At 41.8% G+C, this 12,624-nt stretch overlaps 1 protein-coding gene across 1 annotated transcript in view; it reads left to right on the forward strand.

Moving 5' to 3' along the window:
- Positions 1–1,868, forward strand: part of LOC311284375 (cadherin-7) — a gene marked incomplete at its 5' end in the record, with an annotated part of 92,309 nt that extends 90,441 nt beyond the window's left edge. Inside the window, one exon of the mRNA XM_084399371.1 lies at positions 272–1,868. Coding sequence (XP_084255497.1) covers positions 272–780 — 509 coding nt within the window. The 3' untranslated portion in view covers positions 781–1,868. The remainder of the gene's footprint in view (positions 1–271) is intronic.
- Between the last annotated feature and the right edge of the window lie 10,756 nt (positions 1,869–12,624).

Here is a 12,624-nt window from a genome sequence, read left to right on the forward strand (position 1 = left end):
AGTGAAGTTTCAGCTAGTATTTAAATGCAGTGTAAAGTTGAATTGTGTATTAAGAAATATAATTGTTTTAGTGGACTCAATTAAAATAAGTTCTGAGTACTCATAACTATTGTTTTTATAAACTTAATTGAATTGAGGCAATCGGTTTCCTCAAATGAAATGAGTTAGCTTAACTTGTTGGGTTTTACAGTGCAGTAAAGATAAGTGTATCAGAGTTTTGTTCCATTGTATTGGTGCAACCACTGAACCTTCATTGCTGTCTCTCCTCTAGTTCTGATGCTGCTGATCGTGGCGATGCAACGCAGACGAAAAGTGCCTCTTTTCCTGGAGGATGAGCGAGATGTGCGGGAGAACATTGTTCAGTATGATGATGAAGGAGGAGGTGAAGAAGATACAGAAGCTTTCGATATGGCTGCACTGCGTAATCTCAATGTCATACGTGATTCAAAGGTCCAAAATGTAACTCCAGTTAACTCTGTTAACCCATACTCAGCTTCAGCTAGGACATCTTACAAATCACTTCCTGACAACACTGTCTTTCAAGAGTTTATCTGGGACAGACTGAGAGTGACTGATGTGGATCCGTCAGCTCCACCGTATGATTCTCTTCAGACCTATGCGTTTGAGGGAGACGGCTCGGTGGCGGGGTCTCTGAGCTCCCTGGATTCTCCCAGTTCAGATTCAGACCAGAGTTACGATTACCTCAGCAACTGTGGACCACGCTTCAAGAAGCTGGCAGACCTGTACGGCAATCTTGACGGAAGCAGGGTTTTCTCCTAGCCTTAATAATGGCCTACAAACATTCAACAACACAACAATTGTTATTGTTCTGCAGGTGTAAAGACAATGTGTAAGGTCTAAATTTCTTTAGTTGGCTTTAACAGGTTTGTCGACTCACTCAAATGAAACGAAAGTGTGATGCCAGGGTTTGATTGGGTAGGTGTACTGTAGTGTCCCTCCAATCTGACCACTGCCCTGCATAATTTAGTTTCAACCTTAATCAAAGAAACCTGAGCAAGCTAATCAAGAGTGCTTTCGACTCAATGCAGTTCTGCTCAGACCGATCGCTGTCTGGATTGAAGCAGTGCAATCTTTGTCTGATTTAAACACTGTGCAAGTGTCACTATGGGAAAGTCTCAGACTTCACGTCTTCACGGGACTGTAGTCTACACCACGATAAATGCTATGAAAGTGCTCATAAATTGCTGTTGAAATGGTATTCTCAATTGAAACAGAGTGGAGGCTTGGACCAGTAATCTGTATTTGATATGTAACAACTTAAGATGGTTTCTGGAAAACGTCTAGGTTACAACTGTAACCTCTGTTCCCTGAGAACAGGGAACAAGACACTGCGTTGATGATGCTTTGGGGAACGCCTCAGGCGTGACAGGTGTCTGAATCACTGTCAAATCACGGCAATCATATTGACCGGCGACAGCCACTGACTTCATTAACGTGTAACCCGGAAGTATATAAGGACGCCTTGCAAGCATGACAATCACCTTTCGTCTGAAGGGGCTATTTGGCAGGCAGGCCCCGAGGCATGGAGAAAAGATGCAGTGTCTCATGGAACAGATGCAGTGTTCTCAGGGAACAGAGGTTACTGTCGTAACCTAGACGTTCCCTTTCGAAAGGGAACTCGCACTGCATCGATGACGCTTTGGGGAACGATATACCAACACCACCATGCTAAGGGGAGTGCATGCCCATTGGCAGTGACAACTGTCAGAACCAGCAAAATTCAAATGAAATGCCAGAACCACTCACCCTCAGGTCACACTGGGCTGTCAGTGACAACATTCCCTACGGTCATAGCCCAAGCTATATGCTTCACAGGGAAACCTGCATAAACCAAATTTAATGAAAGGCCTACCTTGGCCTGCTCAAGGGCCTAGGACCACAGCTTCAAATTACATTTACATTTACATTTATTCATTTTAGCTGACGCTTTTATCCAAAGCGACTTACAATTGCTATATATGTCAGAGGTCGCACGCCTCTGGAGCAACTAGGGGTTAAGTGTCTTGCTCAGGGACACATTGGTGTCTCACAGTGGATTTGAACCCGGGTCTCTCACACCAAAGGCATGTGTCTTATCCATTGCGCCACACCACCCCTTAGAAGGTGTCCCTTCTAGGGAATGTGGCTAGGGAACCCGAAGGAGCGCCAGCCAATCACTATTCAGGGGAACATACTCACCCGAAATGCCACCAGGAAGGCCTGACCTGGTGTCACTTACATTGGACATTTCAGTCTGGCCAACTTCCTGTCTGTCCAAAGACAGAGCCTCTGGACACTTGCCTATAGATAAGGCATCCAATGCGAGGGACTGCGAAGCTGACAGTGAACCAATCAGCCCGGATCTCAGAGACGGGGTATCCAGGAGAGCATGACTCAGCATAGCACTTACAACCCTTGCCAGCGAGGGGAGTTTCTCTGCTCGATCCACAGATCTACCCGGCGCTTGTGTTTCAAAGCATTGAGGAGGCCTGAAAAGGCCTAAGGACTGATCTAACTGGGAGGCCTCACGAGAGGCCTACAACTGTCTGACCAGAATCAGGAGGCCGAGTACTCATAGTGACCCTCAGTGAGGGGAGCACATGGCCTGCCTGGTAGGCAAACCAGGCTGTAGGCTAAAAAAGAGATTTCAAGAGGGAACCAGTAGCAGAAAGTGAGCACTTTATCGTGTTAGGGTGCAAGCTTGCCTTCAGAAGCTGCCTGCTAAGGCCAGCTGAACTGATAGCAAGTGGCCACTAGCTGCCAGAACCCAGTATCGCTGGGAAACCACTTACAGGGAGGGCTGGTGAGGCCTACTACCTGATAGCAAGCTAGAAAACTGGTTGCTATGAACCCCGACTCTGGGTGTCAGTCCCAGGGCCAGCTAAGGCCAGCTGCCCAGTCCTGGGGCTCAGTCTCGGAGAGGCCTGTTAAGGTCGGCCGCCTGAATGTTTTCTTAGGTAAAAAACTGACTGCCATGGACCAATAAGGTTGAGGACTGAGCTTCATGGTGGTCTGATAAGGCCAACCGCCTGACAGTGGTCATACTAGCTGGTAAAAATTAGGGTTTGCCTTCTGGGAGGCCTAAACGGCCAACCATACAGCAGCAAATCTTATTTAGCTGATCATAATCAGGGCTCGCCTCCAGAGAGGCCCACTGAAGCCAATTGTCTGATTGGCCAGTGAATTTTAACAGCCAAGCACCCCATGTTGGGTCTCGGGGTTAGGGAGGCCTGCTGCCAGTGCCTGACTGTCAACACTGCTGGCTGTATACCCCGTCACTCGAACACTCATTTGAGGATTTGAGAGGCCTACTCGGCCTGAAGCACGCCAGTGCTGTCAGCCATCTACCCATACTGCTGGGGACTCACTTTCAGGGAGGCCTGGTAGGGCCTACTAGCTGATAGCAAGTCTATTCTGCTATGAACACAACACCGTTGGGAACCATAGTACACCAACTCAAACATTGGGGCCACCCACAGGAGGCCTCTTGAGGCTGGCTACCTGGTCGCAGCTCTAATGTATGTCCCACAACGTTGGGACTCTCTTCCGAGGAGGCCTGTTAAGGCCTACTACCCGTCAGTGAGTCTACTGCCTGAACTACTAAGGCCAACCACCTGAGGCAAGCTGGCCTAAAGAGCCCTTTTGGGGGCTGCCCATCAAGGAGGCCTGCTGAGGCCTACTAGATGACAGCGCAGCTTTCGTTGGCAGATAAGCTGTTTATACAGTGGCTACAGTATCCTGGTTCCTAACTACATTGCCCATGGCAGTGTACTCAGCACAAACGCAACACCCTTTAAGTAAGGGGAGTACAATCCACGCCACCCTGCCTAAATGGAGGCCCTAGATTGAGGGGCCTACCATCTATACGCATGGGCGTCAGCTCATGGCAATGCTTTGGCTTCAAGGGAGCGTACTTCGAAAACCAAAATGAAGTGAAGGTTAGATCTTTCTGCTCGACCCAAGCCATAGTGGTGTGAGGTAGAGTGATACAGAGCTGAAAGTGGAGTACTCAGAACTACCCTGTATCAACAGGGGAGTACCAACCACCTGCCCCTGATCATTTAACAAGGTGTGGGCCTGCCAGTGGCTCTAGAGGTGACAGAAATATGTCTGCGCCCAGCCTAGGGGAGTGCGGCAAGCCAAACACCTTCAACCCATCGCTTGAGCAGTAGCTCAGTGAGCTGAGTGGAGCCTACTCTGGAGGCCCAAGTCCATATGCTACCTTTCGAAAGGGAACTACATATAGGTGAGTTTGATCAGGGTTTGAGTTAAACTCTGCAGGGCAGTGGTTGTCCAGGGACGGATCTGAGGAACCTTCAAACTGTATATATAAGACTATGGATAGAATACATTTTACACTTCAAAGAGTTTGTCCATGTTCAGAGGCTTCTAAAAGAGCAGCTGGAGTAAAAAACTGATAGGAAAAATTAGGATATATTCATAATATATTCACAGAACAGTCCAGAAACATCTACTTTTTATCATTCAACCTGGTTAAAGGACAATTTTTTTTATAATTTTTTTACAATAACATAACAGTCTGGTATCTCATAACAGCACGTACAGCCAAATATTATCTTACAATCTTTGGATATACATGTTCATACATATGCATATAAAATGATAACAAAAATAGAACTAATAGTTATAATACAACAGGGCATATCTGAGTAAAAAAAAAAAACAGAGACATTTTATAAACCAAATTTTTTTTTTAAAGGATATATCAGTCACTGAGCATCTTCAAGAAAGTTCCACAGAGAAGACCAAGTGCACCAGAAAACATCAGGGGCCTCATTTATAAAGCTTGCGTACGCACAAAACGGGGCTGAAAACATGCGTACGCCAGTTCCTGCGCAAAAGGTGGGATTTATAAAGAAAAACTTGACGTGAAAATATGCGCACCTGCACGCAAACTCTGACCCATGCGTACGCACATTTTGGAGACGGAGCAGTTTGGCGACACCGATGGTGAGTTGGAGTTAAATGTCTTTTTGGTCACTTTTAGAATTTAGAATTAAAATTAAACATAATACAGACAGATAATACAAATATAATTTCACTCACCAAGCCTATCACTTGAAGCAAATATCCATTCCTTCTTAAATGTCCGCGCCAGCGAGCGCGTTGGGCCGTTTAGTGAAACTGGCGCAGTTTAAATAAATAAAATAATGATTTAAACTATGTTTTACTTCTGATATAAACATTTAGATTAAATATGCCATTCAAATTATGGAGTTAAACACTTAAATATGAAATCATACTGAAAAGTTACAAAAAAAAATTTATATTCAATCAATAGAAATATTTGTTGTGGATGCGATGTTTTCAAACACTTTTCCTGTGGCGTGCTGTTTTAATGTTTTAACCGCAGAGATAATTGCTTATCATGATAATACCAGATTGTCTGAGAAAATAGTTTCGTGCAAATAATGCCCAAGGCCTATCTGTTTCCATTAAAAATATAAATCAATTAAAAATACAATTAGGCAAGTGGAAAAGATTGAGAAAAACTTTCTCTGAAATGTATTTTACACTATTTGATTTCTGTAGGCTATTCAAAAACAAGGCAAGGATAGACAACTACTTGATTTGTATTAATGTAATGTTTCTTGTACCGTTTATATCATTTGCATATGATTATTCATCCACGTGATAACGTTTAAGTTATCACGTGGATGAATAATCATATGCAAATGATATGTAGATGAGGATCTGCATAGTAAAACTAGGCGTTGTAAGCTCCATATATGGTTATTTCGGGTGGAGACGCATGTGCGCACAATCTTCCGCTGACTGGGATTTATAAAGTGAATTCTGCGCAGGTTCTGGCGTACGCACGGTTTTATAAGTCTGAATATTTTTTTGCGTACGCCATTTTTGGCTTTTGTGCGTACGTACACTTTTAGTAAGGTTCCTACGCACAGTTTTATAAATGAGGCCCCAGATCTTTAATGCAGATCATATGTTAGTTTCTCTAGAGGTAGAAGAGTAGCGGCTTGACTCTTTCACATATTGACTGAGAGTATCTGAGGAGTTGACCATAGTAGTAATATACATTTTCTTGCTAAATATAAACAAAAATTCAGTACACTTTCTTGGTCACCATCAAGGTACAGACTAGCTTTACAGTTCAGAAGATATACATTTGGAGACAATGCAAAAATCTTTTGAATAATTTTGTGGATCTCCTTCCAGTAACCTTTAATTTTATCACAACCCCAAAACACATGCATCATCGTACCAGTGTCTGCCCTGCATTTTAAACATAATTGAGAAGAATTGGGGAACATTTTATGAAGGCGAACTGGAGTTAGATAAGTCTAGTGAATAAATGTATAATTTTGATCATGGTCCGGATTGAATCACCTTTAGGGAAAACACGTAAACAGATTGGACAAATATTGCTTTTATTTTACTTTTGATATCATGAACTAGGGTTGCATTCCAAATAATTGTGTTGGTGATCTAGATTGTTTGCTTGAATATCTCTATGAAAGTCTCAAAAATAATTCTTGAATATTTTTTTGTAAACCTCAGATTGTCTATGTGACCTAGAGTTTCAGTCTGAAATATAAAAATTGGTTCAGCAGTCTTTTTTTTAAACAAATAACATTGCTTTAAACTTAATCAGTATAATAAAGCGAAAGCTTGGACAAATATGTGTGATTACACAAGGCTGAGGATTTTATACATTCGTTGAAAAACGGAGGTTTACAAAGCAATGCCGTTAATATGTTTTTCACTGAAGATAAATATCACTGTCAAAGCTGAGCAAACAAACGTGTGAACTCTTTTTAGTTCTGAAGATGTAAGGAAGGAAAATATTTAATGGATTTTAAAAAAATCCTCTTTAGTGAACAATAAAAAAAGGCCATTCGATTCTTCAAAACCCTGCTGAATGCCTGCTATTCTTTTTTTTTAATGGAAGAGAGCAGACGTCTTTGGTAATTTTCTGTTATAAAGGTAAGGAAGATCATTCCTGATTGGGAAGGTGAAATCTTTATTTCTTGGTGAATATAAGACTGCCCATCCCAGCTAATGAAATCCAAGAAAAGGACCAATTTCTAATGCAACGTGTCAGCTAGGAGAGAGAAAGTATGAATTTTCAGTGTTTCTTGTTTCTTTTCAGTTTTTGTTGTTGAAAGGCAGCAGTAAAAGCTATGGGACATTGAGCTTGCAGAGAATTATGATGGGCCACACAAATTAGTCCAGACTCATTCCTTCATGATACTGACACTTTTATTCATATGCAGTGATCTTCTTCTTCTTCTTCTTCTTCTTCTTCTTGTTTCTTGTATAATAGTATTAAACATAATGCAGTTGTAGATTTATAGAAGAAAACTGCATGGCTAGGACACTGAAACCCCTGTTTATTTGGACACTTTTCCTCTTTTGAGATATTTTATGTTTATGTTAAATAAAAGTCTCCCTGAGGCCTGACGCCGCACCCACTGTGTCTGTCTTTACTCGTCCCACCGCACTTATTAAATCTTATGTTTCTCCATGGATAGCTTTGCCCAAACAGTCATTCTTCCATGTTTGGATCATCCTCAGAAAAAGTCCAGTGCTGATGTGTTGTGGCTTCTTTATTGCATCACTGCCCTGTTTGGCAGGGTTAATATTACAGTCAGCTTTCTCCTTAATTGTATGCCATATGCACCACTAGCTTATAGTGATGTAATACCAGGTGGAGGATTTGATTGTATGAGCATCATGTCATTGAAATCAGCAAGGTGTTCTTTAATTTACCGTGATGCAACCAAATGCAATGAGGATGTAACCCATCTCCGCTTGCTGGTAAACAGAATCTATCCTTGAGGTTATTGACACCACACACTTTGAAGATAGGCGTACTGTACATAGAGAAAAGAAGAAAGTTTGGAAACATCAGATGAGTCTAGGAGAAAAAGTATTTTCTGTTACATTAGAGTTGCATAAAGATTTATGAAATGCTTCTGGAATTGTAGAAACCTGGTTTGTGAGTTTTTGGGTCTGATTTGATCAATACTTTTGTAATGATTCTCCCAGCCACTAGGTGGCCCCAGCTTCTGTAGAATTCATTGTGTTTCTACTCATAAGTATTTGATTTCCCCCAACTGTGGTTCATTAGCTTGTTTGTGTTAGCCTATTTAAATTCAGTAATGCCCTGTTTGTCCTGATGGAGTGCGCAATGTGGTTTTGGTTCATACATGAAATTGTGGATATAAGATAAAGAAGAAGAAATCCATGGCTTCAACTCATTAACACATTAATTTACTCTGTTAGTTAATAGTAGATGTTGATAGTAAATGAATCCATGATGACACATTTAAATGATAGCAATTCATATATTACTTAATCTATTAATCAGACCTTTTTATTATATTCTTTATTATCATTTATAACTGTCTTAGTTCTTCATTTACTCATGATTATCTGTGCATTAGTTAAACATGAATGAATCTTAGTGCACCTCTACTGTAAAGTGTGACCAGATCTCAAGGTGTAATTTGAGATATAATGTAATTTTGACTCGTCTGTGAGTAAGTAGGTCAAGTGCAGGTCATTTAAACTATTACTCACCGCTGATCTTCTGCTTCGCTCTCCTGTTGCTGACTGTGCTGAACACCCCCCCCCCCCCCCCGCCCCCGCTCCTGCCACCACCACCACATTCAACATCAATTATAGATTCCTTTATTTACAATTCCTACCAATCAAAACTAATTTGTAAATATCATAAAACCCACACTTTATGAAGAATGTCAATGGAAGTATGACTAGTCAAAATAGCATTCTCGATATCTTCAATGCCAATTACGACGAGTCAAAATTGCATGATATCTGGAATTGTAAAGGGGAATTATATGTTAAAACAACTTGCCATACATCTGTAGATTGTTGTAACATTCATTACATGAGTATTTCTGTTCCTTAATTGCTCTTCATGTTTCAGTGCTTCAGGTCTTTGGGGAGATTCAATTTTCTGAATGATCAATTGCCAAAAGAGATATGTTAATGTCAACCAAGACCTGAGGGAGAGTGCGTCTTCTCAGTGGACAGAAATACAGACTGCTAGGGATTCACCGCATAAATGGATTCTGACACATCAGTCCTCATTTCTGTATGTGTGTGTGCTTTTTCTCAGCTGTAGCATTTATATCATGCAAGAGACAATGCAGCTAAACTGAGACTGAAGTATAAAAACCTTTTTTTATTCAGCACAGGGTTTCAAAGATCTGGCCCAACATTCAATCAGCAAAATAAATAAATTATTTAAATTAAATAAATAAATAAAAGACAACAGTGAAAATAATCCAGAAACTAACTACACATGTGAAGGATTTACGAATTTATACTGAACCATAACATTTACATTACATTTACATTACATTTATTACTTTTATCCAAAGACAAATTGATGAATAACATAATAATTAGAGAATAACATATTCTACACCATCTTTAATTTCACATCACTTTATTCTTACAATGATCAAATAAGGTCAAAGAAGTATCTGTATGTAACAGGTACAGTAATAATTCAGTGAGAGACTGCAGTTACTCTCAAAAACAGGAAACCTGCTGCTCAAGCCAGTGATGGTAAACTATGGAAGTAAATTAATGACAAATGTCTTTAAAAAAAAAAATTAAACAAAATGCATTGCATTTACAGTGCTTGCATTTCAGTGGGCTGAAATTCAACACGGTTGTATATTTAATTCAATTCAAATTCATTTCAGTTTATTTATAAAGCACATTTAAAATCAACCTTGGTTGCCAAAGTGCTGTACATAAAATCAACAAAGAAATATAAAAATGAGACAGGTAAGAGTTAAAAATAATTAAAAGCATGAGAGAAAAGATTTTTAACATAGATTTGAATTCAGCTAATGTAGGAGCTGTTCTAACAGACAGTGGCAGATTATTCCACAGCCTATGCGGATAATGCGAAAGCTTGATCAAAAGCTCGATCTCCACTGCGTCGCAGGCGAGATCGTGGAACAAACAGGAGGTGACAGTTCTGAGATCATAGTGATCTGGATGGGTTATGAGAAACAAGTAGATCGGTGAGGTATTTAGGGGCTAAATTATTAAGAGCTTTATAAACTAATAAAATAAATTTTGAAATCAATTCGCTAACGGACTGGCAGTCAATGCAAGGAGTGTAAAATACTATATGTGTGATATGGTCGTGTTTGCAGGTTCCTGTGAGTGTGCATGAGTGCAGCGGACCCTGGATCTCCGACATGTTGTGGTTCCCTTTCGAGGGAACTCACACTGCGTCGATGACGACATTTTGGGGAACGCTCTTAGCGTAATGCATCTGAAGTATGAATGAAACTAATCCAATCCTGATTGGTGCTGCGTCATGACATAATGTGTGACGGCATACACGGAAGCTACAAAGGGACGCCGGCACACAACAGCTTCTGCGATGAAGCAAGCGCTCTGTGTCAACTGTCTGTCCTATTTGGTGTTGTTTGTCCTGTAGGAACTTGAATTGTTACTATAAGCACAGCTGAAAGCGTGTGTCTTCCTAACCCACTATTAAACTTCGGGAGGTGACACACGCAAACGGTGTGTGATACAGTTTGGATGCGCGGCATGCACAGTCGGCTCTTGAGGGTACTGGCTGTGTTCATTGAGAAATATCTCAAAGCGTACAGCAAAAGAAAAAGAAAAAGACGTGCGCTTTCGGGTGTTTCAACCCCACGCCTATTGGCTTTCTTCTCGAGGGTAGAAAGCCGATATGTATTATGAACGAGCTCGTATCTCGTGTTTCCGGGGCAATGTGTAGATTACGAGACCGGTTAAATACATGTATAAATATTATCTGGCTTTGAGGAGTTAGATATTTTTATTCAGCCTGTCATTCAGACTATGTTTCACTTGTCTGGTTATTATGACTGCATTTGATTCTGATGAATTAAAAAGGTGAAATATTCATCTGACTAAGCTGAGAGCAGAGTATGCATGTGCAGTTCTTGAGGGGGCTGCCTGCGTACATTATGAGCCGAGCTCCTAGTTTAAGCAGCAGCAAATGAGTGCTTGCCTCTCGAGCCCCCCGTGAGGAAGCCTGGGGGTCGAAGCAACACTCTTCCTCGACGCTTTCCAAAGAGAAAACAGATCTGAGGACTGTAATTTTCTCAAAGATGGCTTCAGATAAGCTTCTGTCGCTATGCGCAGAGCTCTGAAGTTTTCGCTCCTCCATGGAGCCCTCAGGAAATCGATGTTTGCATTCCGCCGTAAAGTGCGCTTCAGGACACATCTGTTTCCAGCGAACACACACTGCAGTGTTTGCCCCAAAGTCTTGCAGCCATCGTTTTCGATTGTTCCCTGCCGGTCCTCCGCTTCAGGGGAGCACACGTCACTCCTCTCCTCACAAAATTGCACTGGTTGCCAGTTGCCGCTCGCATCAAATTCAAGTCACTGACGTTTGCCTACAGAACAACCACTGGCTCTGCTCCCTCCTACCTAAACTCATTACTTCAGAATTACGTGCCATCCAGAAACTTGCGCTCTGCAAGTAAACGCCATCTTCTGGTGCCATCTCAAAGAGGCACAAAATCTCTTTCTCTGACCTTCACCATGACTGTTCCCTGCTGGTGGAATGATCTGCCCAACTCAACCAGAGCGGTTGAGTCCATGTCCATTTTCAAGAAACAGCTGAAGACGCATCTTTTTCGGCAACACTTGATCCATTAATACTAACACCTTCTCTTCTATTCTTTATCTATTATCTTTATAAAATAAAATAAAAAATAATGTGGTACTGTGTTAGATTAAACTGGAAAGGGTCATAGCACTTGCATAATGTTGTCCTATTGTTAGTTTAACTGCTTCTGTTGTCTCATTTGTAAGTTGCTTTGGATAAAAGCGTCTGCTAAATGAATAAATGTAAATGTAGGCTGCAGTCCCATTGCAGTCAACCCACAGCAGGGTCGGGTATTGGAACAAGAAGTAAACTCCCTGTGGGCAAAGGAGGCTATAGAACGTGTTCCTCCGCCAGACAGGGAGTCTAGGTTTTACAGCCGCTACTTCGTAATTCCCAAGAGGGATGGGGGGGTTGCATCCAATTCTAGATCTAAGACATTTGAATCGGCACAAGATGCACAAGATGCTCACTATTTCCATCATTGTGAGTCAAATCAAATCCAAGGATTGGTTTGTCACGGTAGATCTGAAGGACGCATACTTCCACATATCCATCCTTCTAGTCGCAGGAGCTGGTAGTTCGGCATTGAGATGTCGTCCTTGCCCACATCCAGAGCTTGGAGTTGAGACTCAACACAAAGGGAAGTGTGTTGGCACCTGCCTAGAGGGAACTAGGTAGTAGTTCCTAGTTCTAGGAATGTAGTTCTCTGGGGGTGGTGTGAGACTCGATGCAGGCACAACTGTCGCCTGCATGGATCAAGCCCATCTTAGCCCAAGCTAGGCCAGGGCATTACTGTAAAACATTTTCAAAAAAGACACTGTTAGGGCTCATGGCAGCAGCGTCCAACGTGATTCCATTCGGCCTGCTGCACATGAGGGCCCTGCAGTGGTGGTTGAAAATCAAGGGGTTTTCCCTGAAGGGGAACCCGTTCCGCAGATCCCATCGTTCTATGTGGATGAAATCTTGGTTCTTGTCCCAAGGCCCTG

This window comes from Rutilus rutilus (assembly GCF_951802725.1).
Source record: "Rutilus rutilus genome assembly, chromosome: 24".
NCBI lineage: Eukaryota > Metazoa > Chordata > Actinopteri > Cypriniformes > Leuciscidae > Rutilus > Rutilus rutilus.